Source organism: Garra rufa, chromosome 15 (genome assembly GCF_049309525.1).
Source record: "Garra rufa chromosome 15, GarRuf1.0, whole genome shotgun sequence".
In the NCBI taxonomy this organism is placed as follows: domain Eukaryota; kingdom Metazoa; phylum Chordata; class Actinopteri; order Cypriniformes; family Cyprinidae; genus Garra; species Garra rufa.
The window spans coordinates 35,126,703-35,149,911 of NC_133375.1; the positions used below are offsets into that span (position 1 = coordinate 35,126,703).

Consider the following 23,209-nt stretch of genomic DNA (forward strand, 5'->3'; position numbering starts at 1 on the left):
AAGCCTGGATTTGTTTAATCCAAAATACAGCAAAAACAGCAATTTTGTGAAATATTTTTACTATTTACAAATTTTCGTTCTTTCTTTTTAAATATAGATTAAAATGTAATTTATTCTTGTGATTTCAAAGCTGAATTTTTAGGTTCATTACTCCAGTCACATGATCCTTTAGAAATCATTCTAATATTCTGATTTGCTGCTCAAAAAACTATTATTATTGTTATTATTGTTAAAAACAGCTGAGTTGAATTTTAGGTTTCTTTGATAAATAGAAAGTTCAGAAGAACAGCATTTATCTAAAATAGAAATGTTTTGTAACATCACAAATGTCTTTATCATCACTTCTGATCAATTTAAAGCATCCTTGCTAAATAAAAGTATTAATTTCTATAATTTCTATAAATATACTGACTCCATGCCATTGAATGGTTTAGTGTATAATGTTACAAAAGCTATATATTTCAGATATATGCTTTTTGGATCTTTCTATTTACCAAACAATCCTGAAAATACATTCTCAACTGTTTTAAATATGAATCATAATAATAATAAATGTTTCTTGAACAGCAAATGAGCAACTTAGAATGATTTCAGAAGGATCATGACACTAAAGGCTGCAGTTGCTGAAAATGCTGAAAATTTAGCTTTGATCACAGGAATAAAAATGCATTTAGGACATATTCAAATAGTTTTTTAAATAGTAAAAATAATTCACAATGTTACAGCTTTTGCAAGTAAATGCAGGCTTGCTGAGCAAAAAAGAGACTTTTATTCTCCAAACTAAAACTATATTTAATATTTAAAATAATACTTATTTTTAATAATAATACTTAATTATATTTATTAAAAAGAAAAATATTCCCTTTAACTGTTGGGTCTGGAACATGGAGGTCTGGAAGTGGCATACATTTAGGACAAGTCAACTATATAATGAAGGTAGATTTTAATTTTAACTGTGCTCCATGTCAAGGGAATTTTTAAGTGCAAGACTTAGGGAAGGTTTCAGACGGTGAATTGTTTATTGTAGTCTATTGTTTCCTGGGCAATAGTTTGTGGGTGAAAGTATGTACTGGAGTAAAATGTTGACTTCTTACCTCGTCCTCCGCTGTATTTTACAATTTTGCCCCCCTATACAGTCGCGTAAAGCCGAATGTCACAGTTGGGCTTGTATATATGTTATTTTCTGTAGCTTAGAGACTTAGGCAACCACTTTTTTGCGTCACCTGCGTGTGGTGTTTTTGCTGAATGGGCATTTGTGAAGTCAGGCGTGATGATCAGCTGATACAAGCCGAGCCGCTGTTTGTGTCTGGAGGAGACGGAGCGTTACATTGCCTGAGGTAAAGACAATTCTTTAGTTTTTTCATTCATTTGCCTAATTTATAAAGTTAGCGAGGCACTGTACTCAAAACACTTAATCAAAAGTGTATTTAACATACAAAAAACACTGACTTCACACCCATGTGTGAAAACATGAGACATTTTGATCACCATGTAGCGCCTAAACTTCTATGCTGCAAAATGAATAGTGTGGAAATGACTTGCAGAGATTTATTGGTAGTTAAATCAAACGTACATAGTTTTTTTTATTATATGGAAAAAGTTATTTTACATCAAATATATATATATATTCCGGCTTTACTGATTCTTTTATCTGTGATAGCGAAACTCACACAAGCTCTGACCTGTAAACTAAAGGTTTTGGAATTTCTAAACGCGTTGATTTATTCAAATGTTAGCGGTGAACCGAACCGGTTTCGATAAATGGATCTGAACGATTCGTTGACGTTCCCGCACTGAATCGGTTCTCGAGTTTTGCGAAATGCTACAAATAAATGTTTATCGCTTGATTACATGACAGATTTCTAAGCATGTCATATTTCAAGGATCACATGACGCGAAAAAGCTGAATCGTTATTTATTTTTTTCCCCGGATCTTTTGAATGAGCTGTTCAAGAGAGCCGATTCGCAAAGTGAGTCGTACATTTCCGGTTTCTTCACTGATGACTGTCCAATCACAGCGCTCAACGACGGCCTCGCTGTTTTGACGACTAGTTTGTTTTGCTGTAGGTGACTGCTGATTGACATCGACATACCGCTGTTTTTCTACCTCAGCAGCTGAGGATATACATCACAGGTAGCGTTAACGTGCTATCCGTATTGTATTGTAACGTATTTGTAAGTGTTTAAACAGCACTCCACTGATAAACACCAGGAATACATCTGTTTTCATTAGAATCCAACAATAATGTTATTTCATTCCTTATGTTTTCTCGCTGATGTTTTTCCAGTAATGTCGGATGGGGTTGTGCTCGGCGGTGATGGGAACTTTAGCTCTCTGTGCCCTCACGGGATCGAGTGGATTTGGTATGGACTGGGTGAATGTGCCCAGGATGGCAGAGACATTGCCAGTGTTGTTCTCGGACTGCTGTCGATAGTTTGCTTCGTGGTGTCTTCACTACCGTAAGTGGGCCATTTCTTATAGGAGTAGTTCACTTTCAGAACAAAAATTGTACAGATAATGTACTCACCCCCTTGTCATCCAAGATGTTCATGTCTTTCTTTCTTCAGTCATAAGGAAATTGTGTTTTTTGAGGAAAATATTTCAGGATTTCTCTCCATATAATGGACTTCTATGGTGCCCCTGAGTTTGAACTTCCAAAATGCAGCTTCAAATGGCTCTAAACGATGACAGCCGAGGAAAGAAGGGTCTTATCTAGCAAAATGATCGGTTATTTTCTAAAAAAACATTTAAAATTTATATACTTTTTAACCTCAAATGCTCTGTGTGTACTCTGTTTAGAGATTAAAAAGTACATAAATTGTAAATGTTTTTAAAATTACTGATAGTGTCACTAGACATGACCCTTCTTTCTCGGCTGGGATCATTTAGAGACCTTTGAAGTTGCATTTAAACTGGAAGTTCAAACTCGGGGGCACCATAGAAGTCCATTATATGGAGAGAAATCCTGAAATGTTTTCCTCAAAAAACATAATTTCTTTACGACAGAAGAAAGAAAGACAAGAACATCTTGGATGACAAGGGGGTGAGTACATTATCTGTAAATTTTTGTTCTGTAAGTGAACTACTCCTTTTTGCTGTTGCACTGTGTATGGCTTAGTTTTGTTAAAATAGATATAAAATTAATTCAGGCACATCAACCATTTGTTCTAGACAAGCATTCAGTTGTTTGGGAACAGTAAGTTAAAATTTTTTTAAGGAAAGTTATATATTTACTAAGCAATGGAGCATTGAAATAGCCAAAAGTGACAGTAAAAATATTAATAATGTTTATACCAATCAAAAGTTTTATTTTTAATGTTTTCAAAGAAGTCTCTTCTGCTCACCAAGCCTGCATTTATTTGATCCAACATGCAACAAAAGCAGTAATATTGTTAAATATTTTTTACTAATTAAACAAATTGCTTTCTATTTGAATATATTTTAAAATGTAATTTATTCCTGCAAAGCTACATTTTCAGCATCATTACTCTAGATTTCAGTGTCACTATCCTTCAGAAATCATTCTAATATGCTGATTTGCTGATCAAAAAACATTTATTATTAATATTGTTCTTATCATCATTTAAAACAGTTGAGTATTTTTTTCAGGATTCTTTGATGAATAGAAAGATCCCCCCAAAAAAAGAAGCTTTTTTTTGGTGGGGGGAAAAATATAGAATTTATTTTTATTTAGCAAGGATGGTTTAAATTGATCAAAAGGGATGATTAAGACATTTATAATGTTACAAAAGATTTCTATTTAAGATAAATGCTGTTCTTGTCCTTGTTCTTGTTTCTATTCGTCAAAGAATCCTGAAAAAAATCCACTCGGCTGTTTTCGGAAAAAATAATCAGAAGATTAGAATGATTTCTGAAGGATCTTGTGACTGGAGTAATGATGCTAAAAATGCAGCTTTGAAATGACACAAAGAAATTACATTTTAAAATCGATTCAAAAAGAAAACTGTCATTTTAAATAGTAAAAATAGTTTAAATTTTTGCTTTACTTTGAATCAAATCAGTGCAGGCTTAGTGAGCAGAAGAGACTAATTTACAAAAAGTGCTATTCAAAACTTTTGACTTGTAGTGTAGATGTAAAATATGACTATTTTTACTGTATTTTTGAAAAAATAATGCAGCCTTGGTGAGTGGTAGGCTAATTTTAAAACATTTAAAAAAAATGTACCAGCCCCCAAACTTTTAAACGTTGGTTTATATATGTAACCATGTGACACATTTTGCATTTGCACATGATGAGAAATAATGAGTTCATACTGACTGTCACTGCAGGCAATACTACAGTTCGTGTAAGACAGGAAATATGGACAGCGCTCTGTCTATTTGGTTCCTCTTATTTTGGCTGGCTGGTGACTCATGCAATCTTATTGGATCGTTCTTGGCCGATCAACTTCCACTACAGGTAAGAAACAATTGTCACATTCATAGATAAAATATCTGCACAGTGAATAAAAATGAACCCTAATTGGTTAATTTTGTAGTTGAACTAGTTTTGCTGTAGCTTGAAGTCTGATTTTATTATTTGTTGTTAATATTTTATATTCATCACCCTCTTGTTTCTCCTTTAGAAATACACCGCAGTGTACTACGTCCTGGCAGACCTGTTAATGCTGTCATTGTACTTTTACTATAAACTAAAGAATAAGAGATCTAGGGGTGAGTTGGAAGTCATATCCCGCTAGTAACTTAAATGTGTCATAAGTATAGGCTTATGTAATTGGTTGTTTTCAAGACTTATCTTGCATTTGTCTGTTTTGGAAACATAACTCCAGGAAATAATTTTCCTGCACGTGTGGTTGGCACACCAGATTTTTTTGGCTATCAGCAGTTTGAGACAAACTATGTCCAATTAAATTTAATATTTAGTTTTTTATATACTATATATAGCATTTTTTAAAATAAGTTTTTAGTTTATTTAATTTTTGTTTTTAATATTTTTATTATTTTTTTAGTTTAAGTTGTAGTTTTTTGGTTAATATTTTTTATGAAGCTTTAAATGATCTTCATTTCAGTTTTAGTAATTTTAGTTTACTTAACTTCACTTAGTTGCAACATTTCAAATTTTTGTTAAATATTCATTTAATTGGTTTCTAATAGCTATATTTAATTTCAGCTTCATTTCAGTTCATAAAAACATTTTTTAAAGTTTTAAGGTCCTTGCACACTGAATCCGAAATTTCTGTCTAATAATTTTGCACATTAAAAAATAAATATGACCTCACGTTAAGTCAAACACCTTACACACTGCCTCTGAAACTTTTGTCCATCATAAAAAAATTGGATCAGATTTTCTGTGTGATTTTAGCAAGCATTTTGATAGGAAAGGATGACAAATACGAAAAAAAGCATACAAAAATTTCGGACTCACTGCTCGAGAATGGCTCTCTCAGTGTCCCATCAGTGCCCTACATTTCTGTATATTCCTCTCTGACCTTTGGCTTTCACAGTGTGTTATAAGAATGTGCTGCTGCCTGAAATGCTAATTCATAGAACTGTCATTCTCCTCCGTAGCCAGTAACGGTGCATTGCTGAATGCGGTCAGCGTGCTATGTCTTCTGGGAATTACATCTTCCGTCCTTAGCCTCCCTCGCTCAGCCCTAGAGGATCAGATGCACACGGGGTTCAAGGGTCGGGCGCTTTTGGCCGTGGAGGAGGGCAACAGTTCAGTGCAGGTGAGTAGTTCCTTTCATCATTGAGTTAAGTTGCACTTCATTCATTAACATGGCTTCTGCATTGATTTGAGGCTTGATGTTTTCATGTTTTTCAGCCTTTCGATACAAAGGAGATTATAGGCTTTGTCATCGGCTCTATATCTTCAGTACTGTATTTATGCTCTAGACTGCCACAGATGTACACTAATGTAAGTACTTACTCTATGTATGTGTTAATGAATTTCACAAAATCTATCCAGAGTTGGGTAATATGACATCCCCAAATCAAAAGAAAGTAATTTTAACTGATTTGTAGGGATGTAAGGATCGTGATAATCTCGATATTATCATGGTCACAAACAATAGGTCTTCTAGGGAAAAAGTGTAGTTTTTGAAATATATTTAAACTTCTTGTTCTAACACAAAAGGTCTTTAAAGTTGCGTTTTGGGCCATTATGCATTAGGCACAATATCTGTCAAATGAACCAAAACTAAAATCAAAATATGGCTTAATCCCTTCATTGAGTCTGCAAGTTTCAACGTGCGCACTTTATTCAGGCAATCATCTCGTGATCGGGTGTTTTCCGTGTCTCAGAACGGCTCAGCTGGAGTTTTCCATCAAAATAAAAGCTCTACTGTCGTTTCCATCAACATAAATGCTTAAAAGTGTGGAATGAATTGCTGACAACTAGCGGTTTAAATGGGTAATGTTACTGCTGTCCGAATTCAAAATATCTCTTTCAAGTGTAGAAATTAGGAAATAAGTATTATAATTTCCCTACTGTAGTGTAAAGCAAAAATAATATTCCTATGAAATATTCATTTTAATTTATTTTACAGTGCAGCTGTTTTACAATATATGGCTGTTAATAGGAATAACAATAATACAAAAATAGTTGTTATTATTATATTTTAATTAGTTTGGCTTCCTATAACACCAGTGTGAATGTAATTTAGACTGAGAAAGCATACCACAAATAAAAAGAGGGTTGAATCCCATTTTAAGTTTACGTACAAGTCAATTCACTGACGTTTTCTTAGTGAAGAACATAGATTGGAGCTCTTAATTTTAAACTCCTCAAAGTGCATTAGATACAATAATTTAGCTTTAAAATGAACTTTCTTTTTTTTTTTGCTAAAAATAAGAAACTTTTTTTTTAGGAATATTAAGATTTTGGTAACACTTTAGAATAGGTAACACCTATTAAATATTAACTACGACTTATTAGCATGCATATCACTAGGATATTTGCCATTTATTTGTACTAATTAAACACTAATAAATGCCTTATTCTACATCCCTACCCAATACCTAAACCTAACAACTACTTTATTAACTATTAATAAGCAGCAAATTAGGAATTTATTGAGGGAAAATTCGTAGTTAATAGTTAATAGGTGTTACCTATTCTAAAGTGTTACCAAGATTGGTTTTATAATTGTTGTAATGCAAACAAAATGTAATCTGTTCTTGCCCCTTATCAGTGTCTTCTAACTTTTGATTTTAGGAAACAGTTGTGGTACATAGTTTTCTCTTTTGCACACGATGTGCTCATTCTTGTGTTTGCAACTTAATTACTAATATTTGCAACAGTATTTCCTATCGTTTGAACATTACATCTCACAAAGGAGGCTTTGTGGGACCAAAATCTACTCTTGATTATACTGACTTTAATTTATGCTGAATAAAATCATTGTATGACAGTAACGAGTATTAACTTGGAGTAATGAAAATTTGCTGGAAGACCATGTAAGATGTAGATGGATTTATTCCTTCATCTAAACAGTTTTGGAGAAATCTAGCATTACATCACTTGCTCACCAATGGATCCTTTGCAGCGAATGGGTGCCATCAGAATGAGAGTCCAAACTGCTGGTAAAAACATCACAAGAATCCACAATGGACTCCAGTCCATTAATGATTGTCTTGTGAAGTGAAAAGCTGCAAATTGGTTTAGAACCCTTTTGGACTGTTTTCTTTTTTACACAGTGCTTGATCCATGCATATTTCTCTCCTCATTCAGATGAGATTACCTTTTCAATGGACTACGCAATATTATGGATAGAGAACTCGTATTTTAGCCGGTAACAATAGTTTCAAGTTAAAAATGTCTTGGCTGGATTTGTGTGGATTTGTTTCTTACAAACACACAGCTTTTCATGTCACAAGATGTTAGTTGATTACTTGTGGATTATTATGATGTTTTTATTAGCTATTTGTTCTCTAATTCTGATGGCACCCATTCACTGCAGAGGATTAATTTGTGAGCAAGTGATGTAACGATACATTTCTCCAAATCTGTTCTGATGAACAAACAAACTTATCTACATCTTGGATGGCCTGAGGGTGAGTACATTTTAAGCAAGTTTACAGTTTTGGGTCAACTTATTTGTTAAAACTCCCTAAAAGGCTTTATTTTTCATATATGTGACCCTGGACCACAAAACCAGTCTTAAGTCGCACGGGTATATTTGTAGCCATAGCCAAAAATACATTGTATGGGTCAAAATGATCTATAAATTATGAATTATATTTTTCTTTTATGACAAAAATCTTTAGGATATTATGTAAAGATCATGTTTCGTTACGATATTTCGTACATTTCCTACCGTAAATATATAAAAACTTAATTTTTGATTAGTAATATGCACTTTAAAGGTGATTTTCTCAATATTTCGATTTTTTTGCACCCTCAGATTTTTAAGTAGTTGCATCTCGACCAAATATTGTCCTATCCTAACAAAATTTGTTCCAATTAAAAATAACCTTATGACTGGTTTTGTGGTCCAGGGTCACACATTTGAATTAATTTCTACACATTTAATGTGAAAGTTGCATTATTTTTTTTTATTGGTTTAGAGACTAATCATTGCAGACATCTGTTGTGTCAATGCATTGTGTACATTGTGCACGCAGCACTTAAAGATGTATGGATATTGCTTCTTTGTAAAGCTGAAATATTTCTTACTGTCTTGCAGTTTATGAGGAAGTCAACAGAGGGCGTGTCTTTTTTCCTATTTGCCTTGGTAATTCTGGGAAACACAACCTATGGCATCAGTGTGCTACTGAAGAACCCAGATCCAGGAACTGGAGAGGCCAGCTATATCATACACCACCTCCCCTGGCTCATCGGCAGCCTGGGAACCCTCTCACTTGACCTTATAGTATCCTTTAAAGCCCCATGCTAGCCACAGAGCTGTTAGTGAAGTCACTGATTCTAAACACAGTGCTCATAGAACTATAGATGTGAAATGTCTGGACTCATTATCAAAATGAGAATCCTCATTGCACAGCAAACTGCACTGAACTGTGAGGTTTAACTGTGTTGGTGCTAAATGACATTGATTAATTGACACACGTTTGTTTTGAAAACATGCAGTCAAAGGTCACATGACTAATGTTACAAACAATATTGCATAAATGTTTCGAGTCGTTGCATGTTTGATCTTTTGGATTACTCGAGGTCACATATATTGACAAAACCTGATTGTTGCCATAGCATCCAGCTGTGTGTTTTACATCACTAAGGTCATGTGACTTCCTTTCGTGTGAAGCACATTTGTCAGAATCCCATGAGCAATGAGCCTCGTTCGAATTCATTCAGAATAGAAAATATTTCAGCTTTTTCGCCTTAACGCTTTTCTTTAGATATCCGTGCAGTTCATGATGTACAGAAAATCTCCTCGGGATTCTCCAGTTGGAGATGAAGAGACCTCTGCGCTTCTCCAGAACTGAACAATTCCCATTCCTGCTGTGACTGGATGAAATGCTAGAGATGCATTATATTTCTACAGCCACAGCTGACAGACAGGAACCACCTTTTTTTTCTAATAGTTTTAGCTAGATTTTATATCAATAGGTTTTATACCTAGCAGTGTCAGTGGTTAAATGTATTTTTGTTTGATGGTACATAGTTAACTTTCTTAATTGGTTCAATATTTGGCACCAAAGGGACTTATTTGAAACACTTTTGTACTGTACTGTACGTTTTTTTTTCCCGACGCATGCAATAATTTTTTTCTTTTATATGCAGTGGAATGAATGCTGCATTTGGCAGATTTAGCAGTCTTGAAAATATTCTGCCTTTAATCTGTGTACTGTAATGATTTGTTAATGGGCTGTTTTGTGCAATCTATTGTCAAAAAATGTTTTGGTATTGTAAAGATGTTTTTAGTTTTTATATAGTGGCCTTTGAATTGATTTAGCACTGTACTTGTCAGTCAGTTTGTATCTACATTGAAGTTCTTGTTTTTAAGTCTTATTTGATTCTTTTTTGTTCTTTATCACAGCACAACACTCACTAAAGATTTTTGTTTTCTGAGGCCAAACATGCTTGAGCTTGCTTTTTTTGGTCTGGAAAATCAATTTCTTCATAGTTGTCTTCCCAAACAAATCATCAACATGAAATTGCTTTTGCCACTTATTTTGCTTTTGTAGTGTCATGAATAATTTGTAAAATTTGTGATGGAACAATTTTATCTATCAGGAATTGACTGGATCTTGAAAAGTGGGTGCAGAATAATGGAACGGAGTAAGAGGTGAATCTGAGTATCGCTACGTTGACAGTGTGCATATTTAAGGACGTTTTTTTGACTTGGAGGCCGAAGGTCAAGCTCATCTGCTGGAGCGTCTCAATGGTAATGCTTGTTTCTAAGTTTCTTCTTGTATTATTTGCTATTGTAGTGCATTTTGATTTTATACTAATGCAACAATTCCCTTTCTAAAGGTTTAAAGTTATTAAAGGAATAGTTCACCCAAAAAGGAAAATTCTGTCATTAATTACTCACCCTCTTCGTTCATCTTCAGAACACAAATTAAGATATTTTTGATCAAATCGCAGAGTGTTCATGTGTTGTGGTACTCTTGTGAACGCCTGTTGACTGACAGAGAATAGAAGAAATTGTTAAGTAGTCTTTTTTTTCTTTTTCTTTGCACACAAAAAGTATTCTTGTAGCTTTATAACATTACGGTTAAACCACTGATGTCACATGCACTATTTTAAAAATGTCATTACTTCCTTTCTGGCCCTTAAACGTAATTATATCGTTGTCTATGCAGGATCAGAAAGCTCTCGGATTTCATCAAAAATATCTTAATTTGTGTTCTGAAGGTGAACGAAGGTGTTACGGGTTTGGAACGACTTGAAGGTGAGTAATTAATGACAGAATTTAAATTTTTGGGTGAACTATCCTTTAAAAACCTGTTGTTTTTACTTTTGTTCTCAGCACAGGAGCTTTCAATGGTGTTTGTGTTATACAGTTGAGGTCAAATGTTTACATATCCCTTGCAGAATCTGTAAAATGTTAATTATTTTCCCAAAATAAAAGGGATCATACAAAATGCATGTTATTTTTTGTTTATTACTGACCTGAATGAGATATTTAACATAAGATATTTACATATAGTCCACAAGAGAAAATAATAGTCATGTTTGAGGAGTTTGATGAAAGTTTACATACACTTTATTCTTAATACTCTGTTGTAACCTGAATGATCCACGGCTGTGTGTGTGTGTGTGTGTGTGTGTGTGTGTGTGTGTGTTTTTTTTTTGTTTAGTGATAGTTGTTCATGAGTCCCTTGTTTGTCCAGAACAGTTAAACTTCCCGCTGTTCTTCAGAAAAATCCTTCAGGTCCCTCAAATTCTTTAGTTTTTCAGCATTTTTGTGTATTTGAACCCTTTCCAACAATGACTGTATGATTTTGAGATCCATCTTTTCACACTGAGGACAACTGAGGGACTCATATGCAACTATTACAAAAAGATCAAATGCTCACTGATGCTCCAAAAGGAAAAATTATGCATTAAGAGCCAGGGGTGTAAACTTTTGAACAGAATGAAGATGTGTACATTTTTCTTATTTTGCCTAAATATCATATTTTTTTCATTTAGTACTGCCCTTCAGAAGCTACAGCTGCAGTTCCCAAGAAGACAAAATAAGTTAAATTTAGCCTTCACCCCCGGCTCTTAATGCATCGTGTTTCTTTCTAGAGCATCAGTGAGTGTTTGAGCCTTCTGTAATAGTTGCATATGAGTCCCTCAGTTGTCCTCAGTGTGAAAAGATGGATCTCAAAATCATACAGTCATTGTTGGAAAAGGCTCACATGCACAAAAATGCTGGAAAACCAAGGAATTTGTGGGACCTAAAGGATTTTTCTGAAGAACAGCAGTTTAACTGTTCCGGACAAACGAGAGACTCATGAACAACTATCACTAAAAAAAAAAGCTGTGAATCTTTCAGGTGAATATGAATATGAAAAAACGGAAAAACATACAAAAATTTTAGACTCAGTGTGCAATGACCTTTAGTCGCCAACTCGTTTACATATTTTAATGTTTTTGTTTTTTAGTTTTCAGCTAATAAAAACATTTAAGTAGTTTTGTTAACAATAAAAGAACATTAATCTCCATAGGAAGCAATTCTGTGTCATATCAATAGCATTCCTCTCTATATAAAAGACAAATGTGTAAAATGTGTCCACCAACTTGAATGCATTTTTTTTTTTTTTTTTTTACAGGACTCGCAGTGCATTGTGGGATTACCTTCTTGGCGATATGCACGGTGCTGCCTTTGAATTTGGCTAAAAGAAGCTTTTTCTCAAAAGGCTTTGTTATTGTGCGGCCTACCCTTTGAAACAACCTTTGCTTCGCTTTTGTACTACTGCTACCTAATAATACTGCCTATTCAGCTCACTAGATTCCAAACCAGTGCCTTTTTGAATCTCGGACACATTTTTTTGTTTCAGGAAGAACCTTGTCTCCTTGTTCTACCCCATGGTTCATATCAGCAGCCCTGTTGTTCCTGGAAAAACACATCTATGTTGTTTTTCCTCATTACAGCAGTCGCTGTCATTAGCATCCTGTGAGTTAAGAGCATCAGGGCGGGATCTGCAACCCTCAGAATGTCCCCTCTGCCCCCAGCAAAGGACATGAAGGGCCCACCCATGAAGCACTAGTGGGGTTAGGGTCTGTGTGTGTGTGTGAGAGAAAGAGACAGATAAGGGGGTCTTGAGTTGCGTGTCTCCAGCTGAATTGTGTAGTGACATGTGGGAGTGTGTCGGGGTGGTTGTGAAACCCTGGCTGAGCGAGTCGGTTCTCTGAGGAGCGGCAGGAAGAGCGGAGAGATAGCGTGCGCTCATCCATCAGTTAGATGAACTAGGGCTGTTTATAAACACTGGGCTGCTGGGAATGTTCTAATGAGCCCACTCATTCACATAGTGTGTGTCCAGAAATCAGTAATTATTTCATTTAAACAGCTCCTCTTTTCCATCACGGCCCTCTCTGATTGTGTTCAACAAGTCCAAATTGTTAAATATCTAATATATAGTTTTTACACTAACTGTAAAGTTGAACAGGACCGGAGAGGACAATGTTAAATTGTCCTTTTTGGTGTATTATCGACTTTCCGTGACCCTGTGTGTAAACTTGCACACGTACTGGTATGTGTTTGAATTAATGGTTTGTGTTGGAGGGAAGCGCTGTTTGTTTTGCGCATGTGTGTTCCAGTGTGTGTTTGGCAAGTGTTGGACGTCAGGGGCTGAACTGCTGTCAACATCACAAATGCAAGAGGCACATCAAGCTGAGATCCTGCACACGCAACATCAGCACTGGTGAGTACACAAAATCAGTTTTCTCTAGAAACTGTCAGCGATACTGGTTGAGCGTTTTAGTAAATACTTAAAATACCTAATAACAATTTTTGAATCTCTTTACAAGAATTTAGAAAATTGTACTTTTTTATAAAAGATTATTTGGAGTTGATTATAAAGATAAAAAAGTAACCAGTAAGTGTCTAGCAAACATGAAGTCTGCTTCGTTTAAAAAGCATCCCAGGATGCACCTCATGAAGTTGGTTCCTTAGATAAGAAGAATTTTTTTTATTTGCTAAGTGCGTTTGTGTTATGTCATAGTGTTGATTTTTTTGAAATGTGAAGTATCTGTATCCATATGGGGTTGGTAAGATTTTTTTGATCAAAAATATAGTAAAAATATTAATATTGTGAAATATTATTACAATTTATAACAGCTGTTTTCTATTACAATATATTTTAAAATGGAATTTATTCCTGTGATGCAAAGCTGAATTTCCAGCATCCATTACTCCAGGCTTCAGTGTCACATGATCTTTCAGAAATCATTCTAATTTGCTGATTTGCTGCTCAAGAAACATTTCTGATTATTATCAATGTTGAAAACAGTTGTTCTGCTTAATAGTTTTTATGGAAACGTGATGCATTTTAATGCATGTTTTCTCATTTTAACCCTAACCCTAATCTTTAATAAATAGAAATTCAAAATATCAGCATTTATTTGAAATAGAAATCTGTTGTAATGTTATTGTCTTATTACTGTCACCTTTGATCCATTTTATGCAAAAAATTCCTGCTGAATGAAAGTGTTAATTTCTTTTTAAAAAGAGTATTTTTCAAATTTTAAACTTTAATCTTAAACTTTTAAACTTAACTTTTTAAGTTTCCATGCTGTAGAAAATGCAGACAGAATTGCAGAATCCAGTCATAAAAATGGAATTTACTGTATAACTTGAAATGTCACAGAATTTGCCAAATTTTGGATGAATAAATCAAAAGTATGTCAGTACACCTGATTTAACTTGAAGGAACTGTTACAAATATATGACTTAATTTAATAATACCAATAAATAATTTTTTCAAACTTTTTTTGTAAAGTTTTTTATTATTATTATTTAAGGAAAAATCGCAGCATTTTCCTTTCATGTTTGTTTGCCAAAAAATGTAGGGATTTGTTTAACTTTCATTTGATTAAAAAGGTTTTGTGCCTTAATTTACCATATAAACGTGATGAAAAGAAATTAATAAAATAATAAATTAAGTTGTTTTTCTACTAAAATCATCTACTAAAAATTTCAATTTTGTTCAACTTTGAATAAATTGCTGTAAAAGCGTGTTTCAACTTTGAATTATTTAGACATGCTTTTTGATTTATAAAATGTAATTTAATCATTAAAACTGAACAATAATTAAAAAAAAAGCGATGCATTAAGAGCCAGGGGTGTAAACTTTTGAACAGAATGAGGATGTGTAAGTTTTTCTTATTTTGCCTAAACATCATATTTTTTCATTTAGTACTGCCCTTCAGAAGCTACAGAAGATACTTACATGTTTCCCAGAAGACAAAATAAGTTAAATTTTCCCTGATCTTCAAATTCAAAAAGTTTTCACCTCCCCTTTCACCTCTTAATGCATCGTGTTTCCTTCTGAAGCATCAGTGAGCATTTGAACCTTTTGTAATAGTTGCATTTGAGTCCCTCAGTTGTCCTCAGTGTGAAAAGATGGATCTCAAAATCATAGTCATTGTTGGAAAGGGTTCAAATACACAAAAATGCTAAAAAACCAAATAATCTATGGGACCTGAAGAATTTTTCTGAAGAACAGCGGGCAATTTTACTGTTCAGGACAAACAAGTGACTCATGGACAACTATTACTAAACTAAAAAAACAAATAGCTGTGTCAGGTAACAATAGCTATCATTCAGGTAACAACACGGTATTAAGAATCAAGTGTATGGAAACTTTTGAAAAGGGTAATTTTTTATAAATTCAACTATTATTTTCTCTTGTGGATTATATGTAAACATCTTTTATGTGAAATTTCATATTCAGGTCAGTACTAAATAAACAATAACACGCATTTTCTATCATCCCTCTTATTTTGATAAAATTATTAACATTTTGCAGATTCTCCAAGGTGGATGTAAACTTTTGACTTCTACTCTATATTCTAAAGTTTCTTTCACATTCGCACAACAAACATCATCTTCAATTCTTGGCTTTGTCAGTGGTCGGTCAGTCATTGTGAACATGACAATTCTGTTTCCCAACTCTCCAAATCTAACAGACAACTTAAGAATGTTTGAAATGTTGGCATTTGTTGAGCAGCCATTTGGACATTCAGTTGCATGTTTATTCTGTCTGCGAGCTGCTACACGGAAGTCAACATCACAGGCAGAAATCAATGATAAGTTGCCATTTAATCAATACGCACTTTGTTTTTAATAGACTAGACTGCTTCAACTGCGTTATCTATGTGGATATCTTACATTTTCATTATCACTGAGTTAACCAGCCTCTGTTGTGATGAACCACTGTTGATAATCATCTACATTCAAAACATAAACACCTTTGGACTTTAGTCCAACACCCCCCAAATATCTAAAAATCCCGTTTCCTGCTTAAAACTGTAAACACAGCCTGGCTTCAAGCAGCTAGCTAACATCAAATAAGATAACAGATGGATATACAGCAGATACAGTGCTGTCTGGATGTTTAACATTAAGGTTTACCATCTCTCTTAAAGGGATAGTTCACACAAAAATCAAAATTCTGTCATTAATTGCTCACCCTCATGCCGTTCCAAACCTGTGAGACTTGTTAATCTGCGGAATACAAATTTAGATATTTCTGATGAAATCTGAGCGCTTTCTGACCTTGCATAGACAGAAACACAACTGACATGTTCAAGGCACAGAAAAGTAGTAAGGAAATTCAACCGTAATTTTGTGAAGCTACGAGAATACACTGTAAAAAGTTTTCACCAGTTTCAACTTAAAAACTTAAGTTTAGCAGCTGCCTTAAAATGTTAAGTTAAATCAACTCAAGTCATTTCAACTCACAAGTTAAATCAACAAATTTTAATTGTAATAAGTTAAAATGACTTGTAGTTTTAAGCTGATTTAACTTAAAAACTTAAGGCAGCTGCTGAACTTAGGTTTTTAAGTTGAATCTGGTGAAAACTTTTTACAGTGTACTTTTTGTGTGCAGAAAACAAAAATAACGACTTTATTTAACAATTTTATCTCTTCTGTGTTGGTCTTATGGTTTTGGAACGACACGAGGGGGAGTAATTAATGATAGAATTTTCATATTTGGTGAACTATGCCTTTAAGGACTTCTTAAGCAAAACTTTCATTCAACACTCTTAAAAAGAAATGTTCTTCATTGGCATCCATGAAGCCTTTCTATCCCACAAAAGGTTCTTTTAAAGTGGAAAAATGTTCTTCACACTAAGAAAAAATAGTTCTTTAGGGAACCAAAATGGTTCTTCTGTGTCACCGCTGAGAAAAGTACTTTTTGGAACCTTTAGTTTTAAGAATGAACAACTGTTATGATACGCTGAAGGCACGTTTATTTATATAGTTGCTATTTATGTTCTTGTGAAAACTGTGTGAAAAATTAATGAGTGTTCAAACCCATTAGAGCTTTGCTCCCTTAAACCCCATCTGGAATGAACCATCCATGAAGTTCAAAGAAGGTCGTTTTGTTAACCGTGAAGTTTTTTTTTTTCTCCTGTAAGAACCCACAGTCATTGTGATAGATGGCATGGGAGTGATAGCAAAAATTTCCCTCCCTTGCGTCTCGGAGGCACTAATGATATCTATATTTCGACACTGCGAAACCAAGGTCAGCCTCTTTGAGATGCTACCACAATAACGCCATCGAAGATGTTTTATGTCAGCGCAAAGAGCTGGATATGAGAGGGCACGTGTGAGCGTCCAATTTGAGGAGTTTTCAGGAAGAGCCTGCCCCTTCATGGGGTCTAAAGTATTATCGGGTGGGAAGGTTAGATTCTTGCAGTCTTCAATCTTTTCAATGTCAAAGATTAACTGCATGACAAACAGAGCCGTGGCAAACACAGCGTGTATAAACACTCCCTAAAGCTCCAGAGATGAGCCTGATGTCACTCTGTCATTCCTCTTGGGAAACAGAGAGCGACCCACATTGCCACACAGAGCACAAAGTTAAACTGAATGAGAACAGTTCAGATCTAAGATGTAAATTTGAAAGACACTGATTTGTCCCCAATCAATAATATGTTTATTTATTTATTTTGCATCCACGTTAAAAAGAGTTTAGTATGAGATGCTGGTAACTGAGCAGTACAGGATTTCTGAGAACTCGTGAGTCATGCAGGTGATGTTGAACTTTGAATGATTGCTCAAATGGAGAAAAAAGTGCTTCTGAAAATATACTGTTCAAAGGTTCGGAGTCGGTATGATTTTTTTTTTTTTTAAAGTAAGTAATGCTTATTCATCAGGGGCACATTAAACTGATCAAACGTGACATTACAGGCTTAAACATTGTTGCAAAATGTTTCTATTACAAATAAATGCTTTCTATTTATCAAAGAATCCTGAAAAAAATTATGGTTTTAACATGGTTTTAACAAAATATTTCTTGAGGATCAAATCAGCAAATGATTTTTAAAAATTAAGCTTTGCCATCACAGAAATAAATTATATTTTCCAATATAAAATTATTTTAAATTGTAAATATATTAAGGCTATAACAATATTTGGTCAAGATAAAACTATTTAGAAAAATTTGGAATCTCAGGGTGCAAAAAAAAATCTAAATATTGAGAAAATCGCCTTTAAAGTTGGCCAAATGAGGTTCTTAGCAATACATCTTACTAATCAAAAAATACGTTTTGATATATTTATGGTAGGAAATTTACAAAATAGCTTCATGGAACATGATCTTTAATTAATATCCTAATGATTTTTGGCATGAAAGAAAAACGATAATTTTGACCCATACAATGTATTTTTGACTATTGCTACAAATATACCCGTGCTACTTAAGACTGGTTTTGTGGTCTAGGGTCACATATCGGCATGGTCAGTTGTGAACAATGAGTAACTGCATAAAATTTCCAGAGCACCAATATGTGGCGTAAACCAAAGCTTTCTCTTTCACTTCTCTATCATTAACATGGACAAACAGTAAGTACTTTTATGTAAATGCAACTGAAAATTCTTTGTCTTGTTTTTGTTTGACTAGTCAGTTCAGGTATATTGCATACCTCTATAGATAAAGTAATTCTTAAAGAATTCATTATATTCTGAGTGATTGTTCCTAAAATAACATTTTTAGGGGTTACATTTTAAGAAAAGTCTGTAACCCAATGTAACCCTTAAGAATTTGATTACCCTGCTGAAAAAAACAGCTAAAACCAGCCTAGGCTGGTTGGCTGGTCTTAGCTGGTTTAAGCTGGAAATGGCTGGTTTTAGCTGGTCTCCCAGCCTGGCCAGGCTGGTCAGGCTGGTTTTAGCTGGTGGTTTCCAAGCCTGACCAGCTAAGACCAGCCTGAACAGCCTGGCCAGGCTGGAAAATTGGCCAAAACCCCTCTAAAACCAGCCTGCCTCCCAGCTATGACCAGCTAAAACCAGGCTGGTTGACCAGCTAAAACCAGCCAACCAGCCTAGGCTGGTTTTAGCTGGTTTTTTCACCATTTGAAATATCCTCTACACCAAACCCAACTCTAAAGCTTTCTGATAGTGTTACCAAATTGAAAAGTTTATAATTTGTTGATGCTAGGGCTGTGCAATTAATCAAAATTCAGTGTCAATTTTAGCTTCAAACGACCATGAAAATACAGTAATCGAGATTAAACTATTATTGTGCCCCATTCCGCCCCCTTTCCAGTGGTGCGCTTTCGCTCCTCAATAAAAGCCTAATTTCACATGCAAATCAGCAAAATCATTTAACGTGACTTTCATAAAATGAGACGTGCTTGATTTAATGTTTCTTTGATGTTGTGTTTTTAAAAGCACGAAAGAAAAAAAAGCGCCGATCTGTGTATGCACTCAGAGACGGAGCTGAACACGGACATGTAACGATATCTTTTAGCTCAAGGTACGCACCTAAATGGTCAAATACACGTGAAAATATTTCAAAATCAGGCGCTTGGTGATTATTCATGTCAACCTTTGTCAGTTATGTCTTAAATTATCATAAATGGTTGAGAATGAAAATACATGTGTAACAGTATATTACATCCGTTTTCATTTGTATCTTTATTTTCTGTTGTATTGCTATCTTTAAATGAATCAATTATATAAAGTTTTGGACCCAGTCATAATCGTGTTAAATAATCGTGATTACAATATTGACCAAAATAATAGTGATTATGATTTTTGCCTTAATCAAGCAGCCCTAATTGATGCAGCCATGCTATTTTAACTTCCTTATGCACATTTGAGCTGTTTTGTGGAAGCGTAGTGTCACAGTGTTTGTACCGGAGCTCGACATCACTCAAGTGCAACGCCATATCGCTTGAGCTACTGAGCAAACCCACTAAATTAGAAAACTCGTGCATATGAAGTATCAGTTCAAAGTATCAGTTTTCAAAATTATGCAGGATGTTAAAATTGTTTTGAAGACATACCATACTATTCTACAAGTAACTGTGTTAAAATTAGGCTTTATTAATCAAAACTGTACCTGTAAATCATACTTTGTGTAAAAAAGAATAAAAGTTGTCAGAGTTTAACTGCCTTTAGTGTTCAATTCAACTGGAAACTGTAGTGATTCATACATATAGGTATACGTTTTTTTTTAGTTTTGCAGAAATGTATATAGAGGTGCGTATTTCCAATGAGCCTATGTTGGACTGGTTGAGCAAAATCAACACGTTTTCAGTTTCATTTATGTTAGAGAGCTCATTGTTTATATTCACATGGAGCTGGAGAAGTGAAAGAGAAAGTTTAACACCACTGCTAGAACATATATTGTGCGCAATAACTCGTTGTTCACAACAATGCTCACATTTGTTTGCAGCATGAGCTTGTTAAGATGCAATGCAATGCATTGTGTGGAATTTTAGGGTTAAAGAATAAACATCTGTAAACTTAAAGAGATAGTTTAAACCCTTAAAATCTTCATTCATCTTTGGAACATTAAGGTTGAAACACTGATGTCACATGGACTATTTTAACATGTCCTTATCGGTGTTGGGGAAAGTTACTTTTAAAAAGAATGCATTACAATATTGAGTTACTTCCTAAAAAAGTAACTAATTACGTTACTTAGTTACTTTTTATGGAAAGTAATGCATTACATTACTTTTGCCTTACTTTTCAAATCTGGGCAAGGTTTGCTTGTTTATTTTTAATATAAAAAGTTCTATTTTTGGCAAATGTAAAAGCCCTTTCACACCAAAAGAATCAGGTTGAAGGGAAAATAAATTCACGTTTCAGCAATAAAAAAAAAAAAAAAAAAAATGTTTTATCTTGAGTCATTTTTGCTTATTAGTATGGTTGCATTGGATCATCAAAGGTCAAAAGCAAAGGCACTGGGTTATAAAATGGGATTAACTACATAAAAGATATTTGTATTATTTAACATTTATTTATTTATTGCAAGTTTGTATTATATTCTGAGTTGCATTTCAGTTTTTATTTTATTATTTATGCATGTTCACATTTATTCTAGAATTATTCTAGAAGTAACATCTTACTCCCAATTTCTCTCAACAAAGAGACAGAAGAGCTTTCAATCAACAACTGGGGAAAAAAGTAACTGGCGTTACTTATTTGGAAAAGTAACTCAGATATTTTCTTGTAAATTAAAAAGTAATGTGTTACTTTACTAGGTACTTGAAAAAAAGTAATGTAATGTAAGGTGCTTGAAAAGGTTCTTCAAGTGATGCCATAGAAGAACCATTTTTGGTTCCACAAAGAACCATTAAGTCAAAGGTTCTTTGAAGAACCATTTCTCTCTTACCTTTTTATAATCTGAAGAACCTTCTTTCGCCACAAAGAACCTTTTGTGAAACAAAGGTTCTTCAGATGTTTAAGGTTCTTTATGGAACCATTTAGACAAAAAAGGTTCTTCTATAGCACCGTGAAGCACCTTTATTTTTAAGAGTGTACCCCCAACACTGGTCCTATACCTTTCTGGGCCTTGAACGTGTCAGTTATATTGCTGTCTATGCAGGGTCAGAAAGCTCTCGGATTTGATCAAAAATACATCCTAGGGCAGGGGTGCTCAACCCTGTTCCTGGAGATCTACTATCCTACAAAGTTCAGCTCCAACCTTGAACAAACACACCTGAACCAGCTAATTCATCTCTTAAGTAGCCCGTGATAATTACAGACAGCTGTGTTGGAGGAGCAGGGCTTGAACAAAAATCTGCAGGTAGGTAGATCTCCAGGAACAGGGTTGAGCAGCCCTGTTCTAGAGGAACAAAACATATAATGGTACCCTTAAAAGTACACAATATGTCTTTGGGGTACAAAAATGTACAACTAGAGGTACAAAATTTTACCCTGCAGGGTACCACTCCAGTGACGCCCACTTGTATCTTAAAAAAGTACAGTTGTAGTAGCCATCTGGCAATTGTTTATCGTTCCACTAGGTGGTGCTCTGCAAATAGGTTTTATAAGTGGGAACGAATATTCAGGTAGCAGGTGTTGCTAGACGGTGGGAGCACAAACAGTTTTGATCACACGTATTCACTTACGCTCTAACGTGACGGTTTGTGTGTCGGCGTGTAAGCCACAATACGTGGCCGTATTTAATGTATACCAACAGAAACTCATTTGAAGTAAACCTGTAAACTATTGGAGTTTGCAACTGTAATAAATACGAACATCAACGGAAAACAAGTAAGACTGTTCATTGCATTTACACGTCACCGTGTTAAGGAATAGGTGCGTCATCTGGGTGCCTGTCTAATAACATCTCAGGGACTTCAAGCAATAGGCTTAGCCCCTACATCTAAGTCAAAACTGTAGCCTCGTGTTGTCGACTTGTGAGGAGCTACGCCAAACAGAGGAAGATTCAAGCTGGTCGTGTCTGAATGGAAGTCACAAGGATATCGGCATACTGAGTCTGCTACGGCGTATGTGTTCTACGTTTTGGAAATTACTTCATGCGTATTTGGATTATTACGCCATTCATCAGCACAGTACGACGCGAGTTCTACGCTGAGGGTCTACATATTCGCTGGATTTACGGCGCCCAACGCAAGGTATGTGTAGCGCTACAAGGGAATGAATGGCCATTCAATCTGTGTGTACACAAATCGCGGGGCAAAATCCAATGCATTGGTGACATAAGGGGCGGGTAATTAACGTCGTACTTTGCTGTGAACTCTGCTTACTGCGTTGCGAGCTCAGCGTGAATTGGGTTATGGAGACGATTGAAACGATGGACAGGCTTGACAAGCCATCCGTTGAAGCGAACACTATTGAACATAATAATGATGCGCAAACCTTTAAAGAGAAACGTGTCGTAAAATTAACTGCTAAAGCATTTGCTGAAAAACTGGAACGTTTGCAAAATGAAAGGAAAACTAAGCTGAATAAGGCAGCCAGTCTAAGAAATCTGTTGAATGGTTTGATTGAAAAGGGAAATGCTGTACAAGTTCAATGCGTATTTGATGATCTTGTTAAGGTATGTGATGAATCAAAGTGTGTTCATGAATCTGTGATGGGTATGTTACCTGATACTGAACAAGAAAAGCATGATGTGTGGTTTAAAGCCAAAATGATTGTTAATAATGATCTCATTTCTAAGGTGCAATTGTGGTTATCAAATACTGGTCAAAATGTGAGCGTTAGTGCTGCTGGTAGCCAGTTTGGTGATGGTATTAATCCAGAGGATAGTGTTTCAAATGCAACCAGTAAACGTTCAGGGAAAAGTGTGGGTAGTAAATCAAGCACTACTTCTTCCATACGAATTAAAGCACAAGCAGAAAGGGCTGCAGTGCTTGCTCGT

At 34.8% G+C, this 23,209-nt stretch overlaps 2 protein-coding genes across 2 annotated transcripts in view; both read left to right on the forward strand.

The window, feature by feature from the left end:
- Nucleotides 1–1,263: 1,263 nt before the first annotated feature.
- On the forward strand, nt 1,264–10,953 carry slc66a1 (solute carrier family 66 member 1). The gene is made up of 9 exons (XM_073819475.1): nt 1,264–1,337; nt 2,068–2,134; nt 2,289–2,460; nt 4,292–4,421; nt 4,588–4,675; nt 5,531–5,691; nt 5,787–5,879; nt 8,650–8,835; nt 9,320–10,953. Exons 3-9 carry the CDS (start codon nt 2,291–2,293, stop codon nt 9,404–9,406), a joined length of 915 nt encoding a protein of 304 aa, XP_073675576.1. The 5' UTR covers nt 1,264–1,337; nt 2,068–2,134; nt 2,289–2,290; the 3' UTR covers nt 9,407–10,953.
- A 1,722-nt stretch (nt 10,954–12,675) lies between these two features.
- The window catches only part of nr1h5 (nuclear receptor subfamily 1, group H, member 5), a 37,486-nt gene continuing 26,952 nt past the window's right edge, over nt 12,676–23,209 (forward strand). The window contains exon 1 of the mRNA XM_073819113.1: nt 12,676–13,279. The gene's annotated coding sequence lies outside the window, so the exon portion shown is untranslated. The remainder of the gene's footprint in view (nt 13,280–23,209) is intronic.

Bases quoted from the DNA above. Each gene is read 5' to 3' on its own strand.
- slc66a1 (XM_073819475.1), top strand. From the start codon at position 2,291: ATGTCGGATGGGGTTGTGCTCGGCGGTGATGGGAACTTTAGCTCTCTG. The intron at 5,692-5,786 runs GTGAGTAGTTCC...CATGTTTTTCAG, and splicing joins AGGGCAACAGTTCAGTGCAG to CCTTTCGATACAAAGGAGAT. The intron at 8,836-9,319 runs GTATCCTTTAAA...GCTTTTCTTTAG, and splicing joins CCCTCTCACTTGACCTTATA to ATATCCGTGCAGTTCATGAT.